The sequence below is a fragment of the Hemitrygon akajei genome, chromosome 13 (genome assembly GCF_048418815.1).
Source record: "Hemitrygon akajei chromosome 13, sHemAka1.3, whole genome shotgun sequence".
In the NCBI taxonomy this organism is placed as follows: domain Eukaryota; kingdom Metazoa; phylum Chordata; class Chondrichthyes; order Myliobatiformes; family Dasyatidae; genus Hemitrygon; species Hemitrygon akajei.
The window spans coordinates 57,768,290-57,792,422 of NC_133136.1; the positions used below are offsets into that span (position 1 = coordinate 57,768,290).

The window sequence follows — 24,133 nt, forward strand, 5'->3', positions numbered from 1 at the left end:
TAAATTTTAACACCAAGCAGACCTCAACCTCACTTGATCCTGGATCACTCCAGAGTGCCACCTTCAGCACAGAGAAGAGCAAATGTAACAGATGTTACACTGGGGAGTAGGGCCTTCACATTCTTCAGGTGGTAGAAATGAACACAGGCGTTGAAGGGAAAGTTGCTTATTAATCCGTATATTAAGCCTTTCATGGCAGTAGGTATTCAAGGTTTCTGATAGATTCATGTTTTTAAACTAAGAATGAGTTCCAGTATTTCATTTGGCTAGAATTATATTTTGGCTCTATAGTTTGTGCTTCCATCCAAAACTCTTTACTCAGTTTTCTTCCTGTATATACATGTAAAACTGCATCTGCGTCTGACAACGTTGATCAAGACACCATCTGTTCAGTAAATATTGATAACAGCAAAAACCTGTAATAACTCTCCAATATCAAGAACTGTTTATTTTTTTTTTAAACAAGGTGATACTTGCATATTTTTAAAACAAGTTCCTTAACATTTACAAAAGTTACATGGTAGAGCAAAAATTAAATATCGAAAGCAATACATGCCCATTTATTTACACTGAGTATCATTTACTCCAAAGTATTGGCACAAAAATTAACCCACATTCAACAATCAAAATTATAATAACCTCAAAAATAAATTTAAATTATAGGCACTATTTTTAATATAAAATTAATTCACACTTTTCTGTGTAAGCAAGTTTATTTCTGCTCACTGCCCAATGCAGTTTGAGTCAAATTTGTGATTGCTTTCTCCATTGTTAAGTTATCACTGTGAATAACAGATGTGTTTAACTTTATTGATCAATTTATTCTTAAGGTTACAGTAAGGTTTCATTTTTGTCCAACGGTAGCAGTACTGCAGTGTGTGAGTGTCTGTGCATTAAGCATTTTTCTTAAAAAAAAGTTTAAATACCAAAAGGATTCCACTATTGTTTATTGTCAGTGTTCACTGTTGTTATATGAAGAGAACTTTACAACTTAGAATGGAAGTGAGGGTTCCATCACTCCTTCCTGTTGCCCCACAGGGTGCTGCTTAAAAGTTCCCTTGTCTTTAATCTTTATCGCATTGAGCACAATGCTCCTTCCTGTGAAAAGGATAAACCAAACATCCGCCATTCTAATAAGGCTACCTACCTCACAACGTGCATTTCCCAAAAAATGTCACCTGTTTAATTAACAAAACTATGAAATTAAATTGCTCATTCTCTTGATGAGTTAAAGGATAGTGAAAGCTAGCTCGATAAATACAATTCTCTTGTTTAGGCAGCTTCACAGAGGAGAATCTTTAAACATATGCCTGTGGGGGGTGGGGGGGAAGAGGAACCTAAATAATTGTTTATAGTATTACATTCAGATTTTTTTTTGCCTGCAACACACATATTAGGTTGCAATGAATGAATGTTTCAGTTTTTGCCAAATGTAAAATTCTGACAACAGGTTACTGCACCTGGTTTTCAGATGGGTAAACAAAAACAAAATTATTTAACTATTATTTCTTTAACATGGTACATGTCCACTCCACACTTAAACTGCAAAAATAATCACATTTAACTCATTCACCTACGTAGACTGATCACCCAACTTACTCTAGGTTCATTTGTCACTCCACGTCTATCTCATTCACTCGCTGTTCATCCATCCCTAACCTTTAATTACCATACTCCTAGCCAGCTCAATCACCTTGCGTCTATCACAGCATTATTGATGAAGACACACCACTGTCATTTATGAAGGTTCCAATAACAGAAATATAGGCATTTAGAAAGAATGCTTTCTTCTGAAATTGAATGGTCTGCTTCCTAAACATGAATCAAGTAATATTCTGAAATAATTAAATATTGGCCATGAATGATTAACTATGTGAAGTTCAAATTATTTCATGGTATAACTCAAAATAATAATCTTACAATTCCCTGCAGTAGAATGCAAATATATTAAAATGTAAACTCAAACTTTCATAAGAACACACAGTGACATGTTGAAATGCTAATTACTGAATATGGTACCTACCAGTCTTCATTATTTATTGAACAGCTCCAAGCAAGTATATTTATATAACAGGATACCAGTGCATAGTTTAGATAGAATTATGTTGCATTCTTGCAAGCACTGTGGTATGATCAGATTACAATTGACTGGACTAAGTTTTCACTACATACCATATAAAGAAACACAAATTATAAAAATGAACGTCCTATTATGTGCTGCATGCTGAAAACTTGGCTGCACATTAACACTATTCTTTCCTGAGCCAGTGCTTTATAATTTGACATAAGCAATTGTGTAAAACCTGCTTAACACCAAGCCCTTTGGCAATTTAAAATAAAAGTTAACTTCATAAAAATGGATACTGAAATAGTTATGCACACTAAAATGTGTTCACTTTGATGGATATAGTTTTAGTGTGGGCAAAGACTTAAACTAAGTGTCTCACTTACAATATATAGTCAACTTAGCCACTTATCCACAGTATTTTGTCTGTACAAAGCACCACTCAGATTACGACATGCCTTTTGTCACTAACAAAGGATTGAAAGTTTTGGTCAGTTGCAATGTACAACGGAACTGCTCCTGTGTTTACCATCAGATCATAACAAGTCACTTGGCTAATAACATGCCAACTTTAGAATAACTATAGATATAATTTTTAAACTTTAAGCAAGACAATTGACAATGTGAACCTTTATCATTTGGATACTATTGCAAATTGCCAGATTAAAATTACACACTCTCCTCACTCCCAAACTCTCATTTAATAGAAGTAGAAGGCTGTGTAATTTGAATACACATCACTGAAGGTAGTCACATCTATAAACGAGATGCCGTCTTGGTACCAAATATCAGAGTACACTGGGTTATGCATTGCTATGACTGTAGATCTGCTCTTCATGATTTTGGAATTGTGCCTTTCCCTTCCAGAATACAATATCTGCCACTGTTATATCCGATTGTACAAAACAGACTTCCACAAATATTCTCCTTTACTTAATCGTTCTAAAGTCTCAACAACATTAATTATCCATTTTCCCTACCACAAGTTGCTGTAAGCTTTATCTTTGGCATTTTATGGGATTGTGTCCAGACTTTTATTATGTCTTGAATGACAATGTCATTTCCTCACCAGCATCAAAACAATGGACATAGTCATGGAAAAACTGATTGTACTTATGAAAAACTGATGTATAAAACTGATGTTTAATGTCAATAAAGTGCTACTCCATGATCTCCACCAACTTGTGCTGATTTCTGGCAGAGAACTGGATTTTCTCAAATCCTGCTATACTTCAATGAACAGTCTATAAATGTCCTTTTGTTCCATGAACAGTAGTGGAGTGAGCTTCAGACTGTTGTGTGTGATTAATTCAATAGCAACCATCTTTCCAGCTTTCATCTCTAATATTGCCATAAGTCTTCGGAACTGGCAATGATCTATAAATCAATTTACAGGAAGAAAAGTGAATACATTTAACAATACACAATATTTTGGTTATTACAAGACAAAGTAGTCTCACAAGTTTGCATTTTTTAAAATTTTGCAACCCACAAACATCAGAAGTAGAGTACATACAGCTTCTAAAAACTGCTCTGCAAATTCATGAGATTTTGACTGATCTTACCTCGGTCTCCACTTTCCTACTTATGCCACTTAACCCTAGATTTCTCAATCTTACAGTCAACCTAGTCAATTCATTTTGCCAACATTTCCTCCACGATCTCCATCAGCACAGGTGCACCTCAAGGCTGTGTGCTTAGCCCCCTGCTCTACTCGCTTTACACTTATGACTGTGTGGCTAAGCATAGCTTCAATGCCACTTTCAATTTTGATGATAACACCACCGTCGTGGGATGAATTGGGATAAAGGAAGGAGATTGAAAACCTGGCTGAGTGGTGCGATAACAGCAACCTCTTACTCAAATGTCAACTAGACCAAGGAGCTGATATTGACTTCAAGAGAAGGAAACCAGAGATTCATGAGTTGGTGGTCATCAGAGGATCAGCAACTTTAAATTTCTCGATGTCATTAGTTTAGAGGACTCGTCCTGGGCCCAGCATGCAAGTACAATTACAAAGAAAGCATGGTAGCAACTCTACTTCCTTAGGAGTTTGTGAGGATTCAGCATGACATCTAATACTGGGGACAAACTTTCATAGATGTGTAATGGACAGTATGTTGACTGGCTGCATCACAGCCTGGTGGAACCACCAGACTATGAAAAGTAACGGATATGGCCCAGTCCATCACAGGTAAAGCCCTCCCCACCATTGAGCACATCTACGTGTTACAGGAAAGCAGCTTCCATCTCAGGGAACCTTATCACTCAGGACATACTCCCTTCTCATTGCTACCATCAGGAAGGTGGTACAGGAGCATTATGATGCACACCACCAGGTTCAAGATAGATAGATAGATAGATAGATAGATAGATACTTTATTCATCCCCAAGGGGAAATTCAATGTTCCTCCAGTATGATATCACATAAACACAAGACAGACCAAGACTAACTGACCAAAAAAACCACATAATTATAACATACAGTTACAACAGTGCAAAGCAATACCATAATTTGATAAGAGCAGACCATGGGCACGGTAAAAAAAAAAGTCTCAAAGTCCCAGATAGCCCATCATCTCACGCAGATGGCAGAAGGAAGAAACCTCCAACGTGGCAAAACTTCCCGATGCAGCCTCTGGAAGCACCCGAGCACAGCCAACTGTGAGTCCGTCCGAAAACTTCCGACAACTTCGTGCCTCCGACCAGCCCTCCGACACCGAGCACCGAGCACCATCTCTGCCGAGTGCTTCAACCCCGGCTCCGGCCACCAGGCAACAGGCAAAGCCGAGGATTCGGGGCCTTCCTCTCTGGAGATCTCTCCGATCGCTCAGTAGCAGCGTCAGCAGCACAGGCATGTCAGAAGTTTCGCCAGATGTTCCTCCGTGCTTCACACATCCGTCTCAATCAAATCAGGATTGTGCACGGCCCCTACTTACAGATAACGGATATTCCTTACTGGAGTGGCCGCTGCGCCCTGCGTCGTCGCGCCGCCCCTCAACCATCAGGCTCTTGAACCAAAAGGGATAACTTCACTTGCCCAATCATTGAAATGTTCCCAGAACTTAATGATTCACTTTCAAGGACTCTTGATCTCAAGTTCTCGATTCTCATTGCTTATTTACTATTCTTTCTTTCATTTTATATTTGCAGTTTTCTGTCTTTTGCACCCTGACTGAATGCTCTTTCATTGATTCAGTGATGGCTTTTATTCTATTATGGATTTATTGAGTATTCCCACAAGAAAATGAGACTCAGGGTTGTAATATGGTGACATACATATACCTAGAACTTTGGAAAAAATTAATTAGATAATACACAATGAAAGGTCAGCACAATATTTTTTTACTGATTATAATTCCATAATGCTCACTCATGTACAACATAATTCATTCATCCTCTGACTTGTCACATTAACTACTAAACTTTTCATTCACCAAGTTTAAATCCAAGTTATTAATTCATACATAGTTCATACAGATTTGAATGTGTGCCTACAAACATACAGATAACCCACATTTGAAACAAGGTAATGTTATAAACACAGGTAGAGTACACGTGAGACTAAACTGCCTGGCATTCGATCTGCTACAAATGTCCCAAATCTAAGTTCTATCCTCAAACTTAGCAAATATATATTGCTTTAAATGCAAAATTTGGTGATTTTGTCAAAGCTGAATAGAATTAGTGTAACCAGAGCAGTATTTATACTAGGTTACACAGTCACCCAAGCTGATTTTCCCCAAATTGGTCATCTTTGACATTAGTTTATAAAAGCCAAGCTATGGACAATTTGGTCTTGCTTCAGATCATGTTCATTACCATTAAAAGATTTTATTAACTACATCCAGATTTTATTAACCGCATCAAGATTTAAAATAAAAAGTAAATTTATTAATAAAGTACACATGTCACACATAACCCTGAGATTTGTTTTCTTGCAGGCATACTCAGTAAATCTAAGAACCACAATAGAATCAATGAAAGACCACACCCAGCTGGGCAGATAAACAACAAATGTGCAAAAGACAACAAACTATACAAAGGGTAAAGAGAAAAATACTAATAAATAAGCAATAAATATCGAGAACACGTGATGAAGAGTCATTGAAACTGAGTGATGGTTTGTGGGAACAGTTCAGTTCAGAGGCAAATGAAGTTGAACAAATTCAATAATCAGCTCCTTGGTTTTTCTGACATTGAGTGAGAGGTGGCTGTTAATGGCATCACTCAGCTAGATTTTAAATTTCCCTCCTGTATGCTGATTTTTCACCACCTTTGATTCGGCCAATGACAGTGGAGTTGTCAGCTAACTTAAATATGGCATTGAAGCTGTGCTTAGTCTCTTGCTCTACTTGCCTTATGCTTATGACTGTGTGGCTAAGCACATAACCTTGTAGTGCACCTATGCTGATGGAGATTGTGGTGCAATGTTGCCAATCCAAACTGACTGGGGTCTACAAATGAGAAAAATAGAGGATCCAATTGCACAAGGAGGTATTGAGACCAAGATCTTGAAGCGTATTGATTAGTTTTGAGGGGATCTTCAAACCTTATGAAGCCCTTAGAATTAAACTAGTTTGTTTGAAATCTAATGGTTGCATTTTAAAAGCTTTGGGATTTCATTTTTAACTTACCAACAATACAACTATGTATATCCTCATCGTAGATGAGTTTGTGTCACAATAAATAAGGCAGGTGCTAGTTTTTCTACTTAAGGGTCATATGTTTTAAAGAGTAGCATGCAAAGCTAGAAAAATAGCACAGCTTTTCAAGCAGTAGGTTTTTCCATTTGTCCTTGGGATGCAGCTTATTAGATCTCAAAAAATGACATTCAGACTCCCAGAAAACTTGCGGCATTGCCAGTGCTTTTTTCTCTTATTTCGCACGACAAAAGACACAAATCCTGACAATTTAAAATTTTAATATCATGTTCTTACCTTCTAACAGGCTGTGCAAGCTTACTCCGAGGCACTGGTAATCCCCCTCCAGCTGAGGCACTAGGTCGCGGTAAGCCACTTCGAATTCCTACACCTTGACCTTTATTGGTGGGGGTACCACCTGCAGCACTGTGACTTGGTGAGCCGTGAGACTGAGCAGAAGGCCCAGGTACAGAACTATTATGACTAGTTGCAGAGCCTGCAGAGACAGGCACTGGATTGACCATTGCTTTTAGTGGCTGTCGAAGAGTTAAAGGTGATGGAGTGGTAGGAAGTCTGAGTTTACATGGAGAAGGTACTGCAAAAATAAAACATGCAAGTAGTTCATTTTAACAGATGTTTCATGTGGCTTTATACTAATTTTAATATGAATACTCCTGTAGCTTAACTTCAGTTCTCTTAAGGCTTGAAGCCTATGTTCCAAAATCTTTCCAACAATTACAAGTCAAATAGCAAAAAAAAATCCCTTTAATGAATATTGTTCTGTTACTGATGCTATCTTTACTAGGATTTACACAAATAGTCAACCTCAGTTAATTATGAAACTAATAAATCATGTTTCTGCAGAATAATTTCAAACAAATGTCTCAAATACTTAACCTATTCTTTGTGAGACTCAAGCACGAGTAAACCTCTGTCTGTATATCTTTGCAGAAAGCCTTCCAGCTTGTTACATCCACACCCAAGATAAGTAATATCTGAATCTATTGTGACTCCATGCATTAAGTTGGGGAGAATATTTCAAGTATTTTAGTTAATTATCCTCAATAAAAGTAATAGTGAATCAAATTGTTGCAGTATTTTTGACACATTTTTAGAAAATTCCTTGCTATTTAGAAAAAAAATCTTCAAAGATCAAAATTTTTCTTCATTAAATATCATTAGCAGAGGACAAGAATTATTCCAATTCTCAATCTACTTGAATTTAAAATTTTGAAAAATAGTTTTGTCTGTACCTCACATGGTAAATAGTAGACAACGATAACTTCCTTCGGAGAAAGCTATTCTCAATATGAGTTCTTGCTCCACTTTAATTTTCAATTATCTAATGGCAGATACAGTATTACCCCACCATCTCTGCTCTAATACTAGCATTATAGTTTATGGGTTGTTCATCATGTGAAACTATCAATTCCTAATATCACTAAACCTATTCTTAGGAGTTCAGCAGAGGCAGAGTCAAAGAGGTTTTCAAAGCAGCAGAGTGAAAGCCATAAGGAGTGGTAATAAGATGAGAATTTCTTTTTCTCTTAAGGATTATATGCATAACTGCAATTGCCTCCAAGGCAGGCCTCAAAAGTGGGTGAATGATGAGAGAAAATCTTGTCTATGGTAAAGGAGAAATTAAGTAAACTACTTGGTATTACTGCTGCACCAATGTCCTAGGATAGGCAAAATTGGAAGAGATTGCTTTCTCGTCCCCTTGACATTACCTGCTGCGGGAAAACAAATGGCCATTATTTTTAAATGGGACCTTCCTCCAGAGATAAAGGCAAGATTTATGTTGGAATACTACTTTTTATGCTGGGAGTGGTGGATGTATGGTGGAAAGTGTACTGACTGGCTGCATGATGGCCTGGTACGGGAACACCAATGACTTTGAGCAGAAAATCCTACAAAAGGTAGTGGATTCGGCCCAATATATCACAGGTAAAGCCCTCCCAATCATTGAGCACGTCTACATGAAATGTTGCCATAGAAAAGCATCCATCAAAGATGCTCACCACCCAGGACATGTTCTTTTCTCACTGCTGCCATCAGGTAGAAGGTACAAGTTCCTCAGGACTCACACCATCAGGTTCAAGAACAGTTACTACCCCTCAACCATAAGGCTCTTGAACAAAAGGGGATAACTACACTCATTCTATTTCTGGTGTTCCCATAACCGATGGTCTCACTTTAAGGACTCTTTATCTTGTTATTTCATGCTCTTGTTATTTATTGCTATTTATTTATATTTGCATTTGCACAGCTTGTTGTTCATTGATTCTGTTTAGAGTTATTGTTCTTTAGATGTGCTAAGTATGACTGCAAGAAAAAGAATCTCAAGGTTGTATATGGTGACATTTATGTACTCTAATAATAAATGTTACTTTGAAATTTGAGTGATAAATAGAAGCCAATGCATTATTCACATCCCTTAAAAAGATGTTAAAGTTCATCTCTGCACTATTGAGAAGAAAGGTTTACCTAGTCATCACCACTGAGTTCTTTGTAGGAGCATGCCATTGCAAATTGCATTACAGCAATGAATACACTTCTTAATTATTTTATACAATTCACGTGGCTTGGGACATTTACTAATGGAAAGCCAACTTTGCATTTTCTGCAGTTTTCGTCATTGGTAACTTTACCTCCAAGTTGGTGTCACTGACAAATTTCCCTGATCCACAAGTTCATCTTCAACTTCAATAATTTTTACCCTAGTGGTAATGTGAATAGAGGACCATTTCTTTTCTACCAGATAGGAAACCATTTTTAGCTCCATGTTCTGTTCTGTGGCTAGCTGTTAATCACTCTGCTCCGGAATCTCTGTTACAAACTCTCAAAAGCTTAGAAAGTTTATTTTACGGCACTTTGTCAAAGGCCCTTTGAAACCTCTGAATAATTAGTTTCTCCACATTGACTTTAATGTCTACTTACTCGCTGAAGATTGTTGCTGAATACGGGGTACACCCCCATTTGGCACTTGTAAATTTGAATCACAACTTCTACTACTTTTAACAGATTCTGCTGACTGGATATTAGATGCCCTGGATAGATTTGGAAGACTGCGCCTCAACTTTTCTAGAAGAGAGAAATATCCAAGATATTAGTCCTTATAGACCAAGGTAATACTGCAGTCAACAAGATACAATGTCAAATGAAACCTCCAAAAGAAATTAATAAAGCAGTGGCAATCCTTTCATTCTGTGTAAACTGAAATAACTTTCTAAGCCCAACTTCCCATTATGCATTTAACCTCAGCACTCCTTTTGCCATCACTACTTAATGAATGTTCTTGTGAGTCATAGCACAAATTTAATGATACTGAAATACAAAAATGAAAAATATTTTCTCGCATTCAAGTTGAAACAAGGAATACACAAAGGCAGGAAAGCTAAGGAAATCAAGTTAAAACAAGTATGACTGAAATGAATAGAAGTGTGCTATACAGCCTTGTGTACCTAACTTTTCTTGTGGGGAAAATTTCAGACTTTATAGGTTTAATGGAACTTTCTTTACCTGTGATGACTGTTAAATGAGAGTAACTGGAAGGAGTAGGTTAATCAGCCCCTAACGCTAGTCCTGTCAATTTATAACTTGGCTGATTCAAAACATGATTTTCCTATTTACTCCCCATATCCATCGGCACCATTAAAGTTCACTTTGCACTCTGAATATATTCAATGGCCATCTTCACAGCTCTCTAGTTATTTGCTTTCTTATTGGGAAAATAAATGGATGGCCAACTTTCTTGCTGTGACATATATATTGAAATAAAGGAAACATTATTACTTAGCTACTTAACATTGAACTGAATTAATCTATAAAGTAGTTATTTAACATATCAGATTCACATGATGTTTGAAGTATTATTGCTAATCAATGCAGTAGTTATAACATTTAGAACTTGTGGTCATATCCACTAAACTCTATCGGTTACCTTCGTTTTTTATAATATTGCATTGGAGGTCTGATGCATGGCCTTGCAATGAGAGACGAGGTTGCTGTAGACGACTGATCATGGGCTGTGGTGAGACGGACGCCCTCCCATAATCCAGACTGCGAGCAGGCGAGCGAGATCGTGGAGAGTTCCGAGGTGAATGCCTGGGTGATGCTCGTGGGGTGTGCCGTGGAGATGGAGTAAAACGGCTTAGGGAAGGGTGCACAGCATGAGGAACACATTCTTCTTCATCTTCTAGACTCTGAACATCAAACTCCTGATCACTGAATGTACCTCGTCTTGTTGAATGGCAAGAAGAACCAGAGCTACGTCTTGACGTACTAGCTGCATACTCCTGTCTGAGACCTAGGAATAATAAATGTAATGAACAACAGAATACCATATTTTGTGTAAGGCAGTGGTTTCCAAACTTTTTTTGGGTTACTGGCCCAAAAATCCCCAGTGCACCCCTGTCCCTTTCTGGCCATTACATAAAACTAAAAAGAATTTTGATTTATGATGCACAGTGAAGGAAAACAGGAATTGAAAATTCAAACTAGTGACAAATAATTGCAAAAGCTATTCAAATCTATTTAAAGCTACAAATAAAATTTCTTTATTTGCAGTAAAAAAAACACTATCAGTGATTTTTAGAGTATTCATACAATTCACTACTTCATTGCCTTTTCTTCCTTTCAATGATATGGATAGGCTTAGTGAGGTTGTATCAGTTTCTCAACATTACACTGAACGTCACTTAGGAGTCATCACATATTTCCACGTTCAGTAATTTGCAGCCTGTTTCATTGCTTTGAAAAGTTGGGTGATTGCACTGAAACCTTGCTCCACTAAATATCATGTTGGAAAGGCAATAAAGAACATCTTGATATTTTTTAGTGTAGGATGGCATTCAGAGATTACTTTTTGCAGCCAAATGTTTTGATATGTTTTCTAGTACAAGTAATTTTGTAGCAAGGTCAGTTCCTCCTCCATCATTCCTGATTACAAATGTTCAGGAATGGATTAATTACCCAATCCGGAATTTGGATTGAGAGAAGATCCTAAAATCTCTTTGACAAGTCTTTACGAAGCTCACTCAGGTGGGCACAGGGCACCTGAAGATCATCATCTGGTATTCTTTTTCTCTCTTCACATCTGTTGCACAAGCAAGAATGTTGGTGAGCAGGGTGTTCTTCTCTTTGAAAAATTGCTCAACTGACTGAAATACTGACTCCCTTTCTGCATCCATTTCCAGTCCCCTTGGAAATAGCAACTCTTGAACCATGCTTGCATCTTTTATGAAGCAAATATAACCAAGAAGCAAAGATTTACTGCCTGGCAAAGTTGACTCAACCAATCGTAGAGCAAATTGTTGTCCTAAGTATGTTGCACAATGTGTCTTCCACATTGCTGACATTTTGTCTTTGAACAGAGCTGTCACTGAGAGGAATCGCTTTACAAGTGACTAATGCAAAACTACACTCAGAACCTCCTTTACTGCTGGCAGAATCAGTTCTTCCTCAATTGTATGGGACTTTTCCAGATTTAGCAATTAACAATGAAATGTTGTATGAAGCATGCAAACCATCACTGACAAGATGTTTTAAAATGCTTTCCGTTTCTGAAAGTTTTCACATAAGCCAAGTTCTTGCCTGCTTTATCAGAGTGTATTCTCTTCAAAAGTTCAAGGAGCCTACACAATTTCATTGCCTCATTTGGAAAAACTTTCACCTGACAGACACATTGGCTGCTTGGTGCTGGTATAGATCTGTATGTTAGATACTCTACATTATACTGTCTACACCTTTTCATTTGGTCTGCTTCTGTCATTTTCATTATGGATCAACAACCAGGGTCAATCACCTATTAAGTCCAAACTCAAGCGCTGCAATCAATAAAGGGGGAAGTAATAACTGCAGGCAAAACCCGAGTCTCTGCCTAAAGATACACAAAGTGCAGCAACAATATCTCGGTTGGGTCGCAGGCTAGAGAAATGCAGTCAAGACCATCGCAAGGGCAGATTCTGAACTTTACCCCATTGATTGCCATACCCTGATTCACCGGAATTGCATCACTGCATGATTAGACTATGAGAATCGTACTAGTTAACACTGTACTACACTAGTGAGCAGCAATAATATGCAGGCCAGGTCTGGAAATAATAAGATTTCTTCAGTCTATAATTCTCACGATATGCTAAATTGGTCTTCAGCAACTATAATGTATTTTAAGCAAAGTCTAAGAGAATGGTGGGTTAGCAAGAGAGATGATGATTGCATGAATATTGTAATCAATAATGAGGCAGAGGATCAAATGCTTGTAATAAGTAATTCATGTCTTGTATTAAGCTCATCACTCAGCTGACCCCACTGCCTCCTTTATCTTTATCACCCCTTTACAAACTCCCACCACCAGCTGCGGGGGGGGGGGGGACGGGGACGGGACGATATTACCCATTTTGGGAACCACTGGTCTAAGGTGACATTACTGAAATTAAATAGTTAGGAATTTTTTTGTACCCCAACTGCCCCTAAGCTGGTCTGCTGCTTAAACTCTTATTCAAGCCTTCATTACTTCTTGATTTTCCTCAGATTAAACATTGCCTGTGACACAGCTTGAGCTGTTTTACTATGTTTAGTGTGCCATACACCCATTGTAATTATTACTATTCATTAGAAGTACCATTCTGAATAATTAAGTCCCTTTTTTTTTAGCAAGTCTTGTTATATGACCTTAACAGTAGGCAAATCTCAAATTTAACCAGCTCCAGCCAGAAGCACATACAGGACCCAGGAAAAAAAAAGTACTGTAGAACTACAACAGAATAATATCAATTGCTGAAAAAAAAACTGGATCATAAATATTGTCAAGATCAGCAAGCTTGTTTCAGGTTAATACATACTCTCTTCCTGCATTCGAGCTAGGATTTGCACATCTGTGACATCAGCAAGCTTGTAGCTGGATCCCACTGAGTCTTCATCTATTTCGGAAGCACTTAGCTCACTATCCACAGATGACGGAGGGCTGAGGGGATTTTGGTCTGTGGAACCTTTAAAATAACCTAATGTAGATAAGAGAAACATTGTAGTAGTTTGTTTTGGCTCTTATAATAGAAATGTTAGTATTCCCACGCATAACAAAACCAAAGCAACAAAGAGACGAGACTTTTAAGAAACTAGTTCTATCTTCCATTCTACATCGTGGAAATGCTCTATAAGGTTTCAGAAAAATCAGGATGTGAAAAACAATGCAACTAGAAGATTAGAAAGCAACCATAATATTGCTTAAGGTATCAATGATGATGCCTTTTGGTCCATTCGCTTTCTCAGAGCTACTCAATTTACTTCCATTCCCTCTAGCCTGCAAGTCCTACTGAAGGGTTTTGGCCCAAAGCATCTAATGTACTCTTTTCTATAAATGCTGCCTGGCCTGCTGAGTTCCTCCAGCATCTAGTGTAATTTGCCCAATCTCAGCTTTTACACATTAACCTTCATAAATTGAAGTATTGAGTACAGGATGGGATGTTATGTAGAAGTTGTACAAGATGTTGGTGAGGCCTAATTTGGAGTACTGCGTGCAGTTTTAATCACATACTTCAAGGAAAGATTAAATAAGGTTGAAAGAGTCAAGAGAAAATTTACAAGGATGTTGTCAGGACTGGAGGATCTGAGTTATAAGGAAAGATTAAATAGGTTAGAACTTTATTCCCTAGAACATTGAGGATTGAGGGGAGGAGATCTGATAGAGATATACAAAATTATGAGGGATATAGATAGGCTGAATGCAAGCAGGCTTTTACCAGAGATAAAATGAGACTACAACTAGAGGTCATGGATTAAGGGTGAAAAGTGAAATATTTAAGGGGAAACTCCTTCACCCAGAGTGGTGAGAGTATGGAATGAGCTGCCAGTGCAAGCAGTGGATGTGATTTTGATTTCAACGTTTAAGAAAAGTTTGGACAGGTACATGGACGGGAGGGGTATACAGGGCTATGGTCCGGGTGCAGTTTGATGAGACTAAGCAGTTTAAATGGTTCAGCACAGACTGGATGGGCTGAAGGGCCTGATTCTGTGTTGTAGCTAAACTTAAGTTGCAGGTTATGTACTGACTGGAACAACCGATGCATAATCACTAAAGTAAGTAGTAAATATAAGGTACTTTCAGCCAACTCTCTGATGGTCTTAATGAAAACTTTCCTTCCAGGGAAGTATACACTCAGGAAAGTTAATTCATTTGATGAATACTACAGTTTTAAATTTGCATAGGCCTGAAACAATTTTGCAATCCAGACTTTTCCCTGCCCCCTTCAGTTCATTACATCTCAATTACCTCCACCACCAATCAAATCAAAATTCTCACAAAAGTATGCATGCACGCACAGCTAATTAAATTTTCTAAATTTCACCACCTTTCTTCTCAGCCACTAAATTTATTATAGGTAGTTCTTTGGTCAGAGTGAGGAAATGCGAGTGAGCATTTAATTGATCACTTGTCTTGGATTGAACAATTTGAAGTCTAGCATTTGAAGGATTTAATTAAAAATAGGAGGAAAGAACAGCATTTATACAATTTGTAATTCTTTTCTACCGAACAATAATTTTATCACAGCATTTTCACTTTTAGTCAATTTTTCATTTTCTCTGCAATTGGCATCACAGCATTTATCAATCTTACCAGTGTAGAAATAAAATTGTATTAATGTCACTTGAAATTACTGTAGAAGGAAATTTTGTACTATGTATGATTCTAAACTCTTAGTCTCAAGTATATCATAGCATGGCAGAAGTTAATAATAAAACCAGATGCTCAAACTGACATCAGCCTGGGCATGGACACAATACACACCCAATTCAGTCATCAATGCAAAACCCTCAGTTTCTTGGGATGTATCAAAATTAGAAGACCTAGTCTAGACTAGGCAGGACAGCCCAACAAAACCACACAGAGAATTATGCATTTTAACTAAAGTCCCAGATTCGATGGCTGTTTAAAACCAAATTTTCCCACTCAAAAATGGAATTCAGATTTATCAATGATAAACCAATGGTACTTGAAATCAAACTTTGATGCAATGAAATGTCTGATATGAACAATTATGAAATATTTCATGATTACTATGATATTAACATTATAATACCTGTAGTCCCAGGCATCATCAACTGTTTCACATGTGAAGCAGATCGAGCTGGAGTGGAGGATGGGGAACTGAAGCCACTGCCAAAAGGACTGCTGCTTCTATTTGGACTGAAAGGACTCGGGTAATTCGCAGGATAATAAGAGCTACTGAACAGGCTGCGTCTTTTGGAATCTGCAAAAATTAAAGAGATGCAACAAGATTTAAATCTGCTCACAGTAATGTCAATTTCCACCACAATTTCTATTAGAGCTGGGTAAACAATATTGCTTATGCTATATGACCAATAATCCAGGAGCCAAGTCTATAGATAGGAAAATGCAATCGAATTGCATGAAAACATACAGGGAACTTGATTAAAATAGAATCAACAAGCCAGAGATTTCACAAATCTGAAATAATACCAGAAAATGCTGGAAATAGACGTGCAACCTGAAACATTCTCTCATGCTCCATGTTCACCTCTTAGGTACTTGGAGCCCCCATCTTTCTCCCACCCTACCTTCCTTAAACACCCTAAACCCCCGACCCCCCCCCCTTCAATCCCAGCTCGAATACCTGTCGCGTCTGCACCATTTCTGCTGAACTTCCCCTCTGAGGCGGCACGTTCTGTCCTCCTTTGTCCCGCTTCACCCACACCTCAGCAAATTCTCTGCTTTCCCTAGGGATTTCTCCCTCCATAATTCCCTTGTCCATTTTTCTCTCTCCACTATTCCTCCTCCTGGTACATATCCCTGCAAGTGGCCGAAGTGCTAAAGCTGCCCATTCACCACCTCCCTCACCTCCATCCAGGGCCCCAAACAGCCCTTCCAGGTGAGGCAACACTTCACCTGCAAACCTGCTGGGATCATCTTTTGTATCTGGTGCACCCTGTGCGGCCTCCTCTACACTGGGGAACAACTTTGTTGAGCTCCTCTGTTCCATCTGCCTAAAGCAGAACTTTCTAGTCCCAATAGTTTGATTCCTTTTGCCATTCTCATTCCAACACGTTGGTCCAGGGTCTCCTTGTGTCATGATGGAAGAGCCATCACCCCATCACTGGGGGAGCAACACCTTGTATTCTGTCTGGGAATCCTCCAAACTGATGGCATGAATATTGACTTCAGTAGGAAAAGAACTTTTCCTGCCCCTCCCCTATTCTTCCATTCCCAACTCTGGCCTCTTACCACTTCTCACTTACCTGTCACCTCACCCTGGTGACCCTCCTCCTTCATTTTCTCCTCTATCGGATCCCTTTCTCTCCAGCTCTTTACCCTTCCCATCCACCTGGATTCACCTATCACCTCCTAGCTATCCTCCTTCCCCTTCCCCCACCTTTCTATTCTGACTTCTTCCCTCTTCATTTCAAGTCCTGAAGAAGGGTCACGGGCCGAAACAATGACTGTTTGTTCATTTTCATGGATGCTCCATGATCTGCTCCAGCATTTTGTATGTATTAACCTGGAACATCAACTGTTTCCCTTTCCATAGATGCTGCTTTACCTGCTGACTGTTTCCTTCAATTTTTATTTTTATTAGGAAGTTAAATGTTAGAAGTTTGATCACCTTTACTATCAGATCATAATAATTGCTGATTCATTACTTCTAGAGAAGGAATTCTTGTCCTATGTATGATTCTGGACTCTCAGCTCCTTAAGTCTATCAAAAGCACCACAGAGATTAACAAGATTAAAACCAGATACCCAATCTGACACCAGTTTCAGCACTAGATAAAAAACACACCCAATGTGGTCAATGTAAAACATTCACCATCCTGGGGATTTGTCAGATTGAAACGCTTATCCTAATGATTAGTCAGGGCAGTTTAGCACAATCATACAAACAGAAATATTTCAGCTCAAGTCTCAAACACCATCACTGTTTTTAAAATTCTCAAAAAATTTAGTTTAAGATGTTCCCAACCAAAATTCTGATTAAATCATGAAAACAATCCAAGTTAGCTTTAAAAACTGGACCACATCGGAAGAACTTTATCTTCATCTAATTCTGTTCTGATATCAGTTTCTTACTTTGAAACTGTAATGGTTTTAATTGACTATTCCAAGAAATTCTTGGATACCCTCTCTCATTCTAATCTCTGTAATCACAATTTTATCTACAACTCTTTCCAATATATTAACGTTCCTCAAGTTGCATTTAGCCATTGTTCAGATCCTCATTAACCTGTAATGAGTACCTATTTAACAAATTATACTCTCCTTTCCAATTCTCCTTATAGCTTGCACACATTTCTCTACTGTTCCTGTCCACCAATAATTGATCATCACAAAATATTCTTCCATGTTTGCATGACCTCATTTGCTCCAATGTTCCTTTCGACATCTTTCGTTCTTCATAAATATAAGCTTATCAGTGCAGACTGAGCACCAATGGACGTGGTTGCCAGTTTGTCTGTGGCAACTGATGGGTGAACCTTGAAGAACTAAACCTCCCTTTGCCACAATGCTTGTCCTTTATTCTACAATTGCCTTGAAGTCATGATTTAGCCCTGGTTCATAAGGAGTGCAAAATCATCAGGTCTACTCAAAAATGCAGGTGCCAACTTGGTGAATGTTCATCATAGGTTTGAACAGTAAATGCATGCAATGGACAGTATTATCCACAATCAACATATCTGATCAAATCTCTTCAGTCCTGCTGCAGCTAACTATGACAGAAGGCAGCTCCTCAGTAATGCCCATCCTCAGCAGTGGTGGGACCTAGTAAGTGACTTCTAAAACAAAGCTAAGGCATTCGGAACCACATTCAACAGAATTATTGAAAAAATCATCCCAGCCAATCCAAGTCCTGCCATGTGTTACCAAGAAATGGTTGACAGCCTGATATACTGCAAAGAAAATGGGACTGTCATTGATACCCGGACTCTCTCACATGCACATGCACACACACACTCACTCATAAGAACATAAGAAATAGGAGTAGGAGTAGGCCATCTGGCTCATCAAGCCTGCCCCGCCATTCAATAAGATCATGGCTGATCTGTCCGTAAACTCAGCTCCATCTACCTGCCTTTTCCCCATAACCCTTAATTCCCCTACTATGTAAAAATCTATCTGTTTCTTAAACATATTTAGTGAAGAAGCCTCAACTGCTTCCCTGGGCAGAGAATTCCAGATTCACCGCTCTCTGGGAAAAACAGTTTCTCCTCATTTCCGTCCTAAATCTTCTCCCCTGAATCTTGAGGCAATGTCCACTAGTTCCGGTCTCACCTACCAATGGAAACAACTTTCCTACTATTTTATCTATCTATCCCTTTCAAAATTTTGTATGTTTCTATAAGATCCCTTCTCATTCTTCCGAATTCCAGAGAGTACAGTCCCAGGCGACTCAACCTCTCCTCATAAGTTAACCCCTTCATCTCTGGATTCACCCTGGTGAAGCTCCTCTGCACTGCCTCCAAAGCCAGTATATCCTTCCTGAAGTATGGAGACCAGAACTGCACACAGTACTCCAGGTGCAGTCTCACTAGTACCCTGTATACTTGCAGCATGATCTCCCTGCTCTTTAATTCAATCTCAATGGCCCCTCTAGGTCAATCAAAGGCGTATTTGTTCATCTTTTTTTTTTAAAAAAAGAATCAACTACAATTACCTGCTGGATACTAAGATCATCAAGTACTGCAGTACTATCCCATCAGTGAGTTGCTCAATAGCAATGGAACTGGCCTTACTGTGTACCTTAGTTTTGTTGTTGTCTGGACTTGTGTACCACTGTGCGATCCAACAACTGGAGTGAGTGATAGTCTTGTGGGAGTAGGGGCCCTGCCCACAAACCCCCCCCCCCCCCCCCCCCACCCTTTGCTCAGTGGAAGAACAGCTGGCCTAGGACAATCTACATTACTTCACTTAAAAACTTGGGCTACATTATTTTCTTTTTTGGTGACTATTTCTGAAATAGTAACCATGTGCACTGTGTGCTGTTGGTATTACGACTGTGCCTTGGCCCTGGAGCAACGCTGTTTCATTTGGCTATATTCATGTATGATTGAAAATAAACTTAAATTTGAACTTGAATTGGTACATCAGTTATGGATATTCACCACTTGGTAAACTCTGTTTGAATTACTTACTTGCAAGATTGATCGCCATTCACAACAGAGGTGTTAAAAGTCAATAGAAATCACAAACTGACAACTGATGATGCTATGAAGCTAAAAACGTAGTTGTTGGCTGTTTTCCAGCGTCTTTACATTATATTCCTCTCGTCTGTCTCCAGCACCCCCTACTGTGTAAATGGAAGCTATGCTCTTCATAGATTTTTTTTTAAGAAAAGGTCTTACTTCAGAGGCTCCACTTGTTTGGTTTGACTACAACAGCCACAGGATATTCTTGCCTGCACATAGCCTTTAATTCATAACTTACCGTAACTCCCACACACGCTCCTTTTTGTCCTGTGAGGACAACACAAATGGTACTGAATTTCAATAGTACAGACAGTTTCATCAGCGACAGTTGGCTGATATCAACACATCGCTCATCCCCTCTGCACCCCCTTCACTTCCTGTCTCCCTTAGTGCTATTGGGAACTGCTGCCGGTTGACGAGTACTCAAGAGGCGGCATTTGGCATGGGACTTGTTGAAACCATACCTGGGGAAGGCAGGGATACAGTAGGTTATAGTCACCAGTTCATCTTCAGACCCTGGTGCCAATTGTTCCTTTACAAACACTGAGGTAGACACTATTATATTTTGTCTATTCTTTCAGTCCTCTTTCCCTTAATTTTGTTCAGGTTCTCTGCTTTTTAAAAAAAACAACAGGTTCTAACAGTTTTTGCATTTCACGTCTACACTGGACGAACACAGGCCATCCTACAGTCACTAATGACTGTAATGTTCAATCCTATTCTCTACATCTCAGTAAAAGTAGCAATCTATAGCTGCACATACGAAGGCAGAGCTAACTTTTAGGTCTTATTAGTGGGACAGATGTTACTTATGGAACAGTGACCATCTCCAATATAGCAAGTCTAACTAATTAATATTGACATTCAATGATAATTACCATTACTAGTGTCCCAAACCATTAACATCCTAGGAGATCACAATTGCGCAGAAGCATATGTGGAGCTGCTAGTGACACCAAGACTACAAAAGCAGGTTAGATGCTGGGCTTCCTGTCCAGTAATTGACTTCCTGATACAATGTATATAAAAAAGTATTCTCCCCCTTGGAAGTTTTCATTTTTTGTTTTACAACATTGAATCACAGTGGATTTAATTTGGGTCAGAGCTGTCTCTACTTCCTGAAGAGACTGAGGTCCTTTAACATCTGCCGGACGATGCTGAGGATGTTCTACGAGTCTGTGGTGGCCAGTGCTATCATGTTTGCTGTTGTGTGCTGGGGCAGCAGACACCAACAGAATCAACAAACTCATTTGTAAGGCCAGTGATGTTGTGGGGGTGGAACTGGACTCTCTGATGGTGGTGTCTGAAAAGAAGATGCTGTCCAAGTTGCATGCCATCTTGGACAATGTCTCCCATCCACTCCATAATGTACTGGGTAGGCACAGGAGTACATTCAGCCAGAGACTCATTCCACCGAGATGCAACACTGAGTGTCATAGGAAGTCATTCCTGCCTGTGGCCATCAAACTTTACAACTCCTCCCTTGGAGGGTCAGACACCCTGAGCCAATAGGCTGGTCCTGGACTTATTTCCACTTGGCATAATTTACTTATTATTATTTAATTATTTATGATTTTATATTTCTACACTATTCTTGGTTGGTTCGACTGTAACGAAACCCAATTTCTCTCGGGATCAATAAAGTATGTCTGTCTGATCAACAGAGAAAGACTCTTCCGTGTCAAAGTGAAAACAGATCTTTACAAAGTGATCTAAATTAATTACAAATATAAAACACAAAATAATTGATTGCACAAGTGTTCACCCCATTTAATATGACACAAAATCAACACCGGTGCAGCCAATTGGTTTTAAAAGTCACATAATTAGTTAAATGGAGATCACCGTGTGCAGTCAGTGTTTCAATTGATTATGGTAAAAAATACACCTCTATCTGGAAGGTCCAAGGGCTGGTGAGTCGGTGTCCTGGCAAAATCTACACCATAAACACAAAACAACACTCTAAGCAACTCCGCAAAAAGGTTACTGTAAAGCACAAGTCTGGAGATCAATACAAGTTACTGAATATCCCTTGGAGTACAGTTAAGTCAATCATCAAAAAATAGAAAGAATATGGCACAGCTGTAAATCTGCCTAGAGTAGGCCCTCCTCAAAAACTGAGTGACTGTGCAAGAAGGGGACTAGTGAGGGAAGCCACCAAGAGACCTAGGACAACTCTGGAAGAGTTACAAGTTTCAGTGGCTGAGATGGGAGAGACTGTGCCTACAACAACTGTTGCCTGGGTGCTTCACCAGTCACAACTTTATCGGAGAGCGGCAAAGAGAAAGTCACTGTTGAAAAAAAAATTCACATGAAATCTCACCTAGAGTTTGCCAGAAGGCATATGGGAGACTCTGAAGTCAGCTGGAAAAGTTCCATGGTCTGATTAAACCAAACTTAAGCTCTTTGGCCATCAGACTAAATGCTATGTTTGGCATAAGCCAAACACTGCACATCATCAAAAACACACCATCTCTACTGTGAAGCATGGTGGTGGCTGATCATGGTGTGCGGATGCTTCACTGCAACAGGCCCTGGAAGGCTTATGAAAGTAGAGGGCAAAATGAATGTAGCAAAATAAGAGGGAAATCCTGAAGAAAAACGAGAACTGTGACTTGGAAAATTTGTTTTCCAGCAAGACAATGACCCCAAGCATAAAGCCAAAGCTACGGAAGAAGGCCTGTAAAACAAGTTAATGTCCTGGAGTGGCCAAGTCAAGAGTTCAGACATCAACCTAATTCAGAATTTGTGACTGGACTTGAAAGGGTTGTTCACTCATGATTCCCCCATGTAAACTGACAGAGCTTGAGCAGTTCTGTAAAGAAGAATGGGGAAAAATTGCAATGTCCAGATGTGCAAAACTGACAGAGACCTATCCACACAGACTCAAAGCTGTAATTGCTACCAAAGGTGCATCTACTAAATACTGACTTGAAGGGGGTGAATGCTTCTGTGATCAATTATTTTGTGTTTTATAATTGTAATTAATTTAGATCAATTTGTAGAGATCTGTTTTCACTTTGACACAAGAGTCTTTTTCTGTTGATCAGTGTCAAACAGAGTCTAATTAAATCAACTGTGATTCAATGCTGTAAAACAATATCACATGAAAACTTCCAAGTGTGGTTAATACCTTTTATAGGCATTGCACCCAAAGGTCTTTCCACTAGCAGCATGATGGAATACTCTTCACTTGCATGGATGAGGTCAGCTCCAATAACTCAAATACATCATCCAGGACCATGCAGTCTGCTTGAAAGGTACTCCACGAACTACCCCATAAATTCTTTCCATACATCTCTGGTGCATTTTGGCCACAGTGTGCATCATCTATGAAATGTACTCCAGTTACTTACTGAGCCCATTGATGGCACCTTCCAGATTCATGGCCCTCATTACCAAAAATAACAAAGGCTGCAGACACATGGAAGCACCAGCATTGTAGATTCCCCTCCAAGTTGTACTGATCTTTACTTGAAATATAGTAGCTAATTCTTTTTCGTTGCTCAGTCTGCATATTGAAACTCTCTACCTAATGGAATGCACAAGTAGCTTCAGGAAAAGAACCACAGTGCTTCAAAGCAGCAGCTGACTGCGACAAGCTTTGCAAAGGGCAATTCAGAATGGGCAGTAAGTGCTGGCCTTTCTGGCAATGCCAGAGTCTTGAAAAACGACATTAATTAACCATCCTACCTCTCAGCTCATTTGCTCTCTTGTACTCAAAGACTCATACTGCCTTTATCCAGCAACATGTAAATTTTAAAATTCTTACACTTGTTTTCACATTCTTCCAGTCTTATTCCTCTCTGCAGATCTACAAGTTTGAGATTGTGCTCATCAAATTTGAATCCCTTGATTATTCCCAAGTATAATTGCTCAGTCACTGAAGATGACACCACCAGCTCCATGTGCTCTAAATAGTCTACAATTTTTAATATGAACTCCTCTAGATCTGTTCCTCCTCCTTTAAGTTGCTCAAGCAAAGTTCAGGATCTGTTGATTTAGTATCCCATTTGGTCTAGTATCAAACAGTAGTCCAATAAATACTGGAATGCTTTAAGGATATAGTCAACAAAGGAAGAGCATGCTGTAGACTGCAGGAATATACTAATAGACAGGACTTGAAACTTGACAAATGCATTCAAGTTGAGACAAGTGTGAGATAACATATTTAGAAAGGTAAATAAAAGGCAAGTACTGAATCAGAACAGAAGGATCTTTCAAT

The 24,133-nt window shown here is 38.9% G+C and overlaps 1 protein-coding gene across 2 annotated transcripts in view; it reads right to left on the reverse strand.

Annotated features, from left to right (window-relative positions):
- Positions 1-430: 430 nt before the first annotated feature.
- Positions 431-24,133, reverse strand: part of slain2 (SLAIN motif family, member 2) — a 46,741-nt gene continuing 23,038 nt past the window's right edge. The window contains exons 3-8 of one of the 2 annotated variants that reach the window (XM_073064697.1): positions 15,789-15,959; positions 13,554-13,712; positions 10,652-11,017; positions 9,649-9,792; positions 7,006-7,303; positions 431-3,442 (exon numbers count right to left, since the gene is read on the reverse strand). In XM_073064697.1, the coding sequence (XP_072920798.1) occupies positions 3,376-3,442; positions 7,006-7,303; positions 9,649-9,792; positions 10,652-11,017; positions 13,554-13,712; positions 15,789-15,959 (1,205 nt within the window). In that variant the 3' untranslated portion in view covers positions 431-3,375. The remainder of the gene's footprint in view (positions 3,443-7,005; positions 7,304-9,648; positions 9,793-10,651; positions 11,018-13,553; positions 13,713-15,788; positions 15,960-24,133) is intronic. The other variant, XM_073064698.1, reaches the window with a different exon arrangement.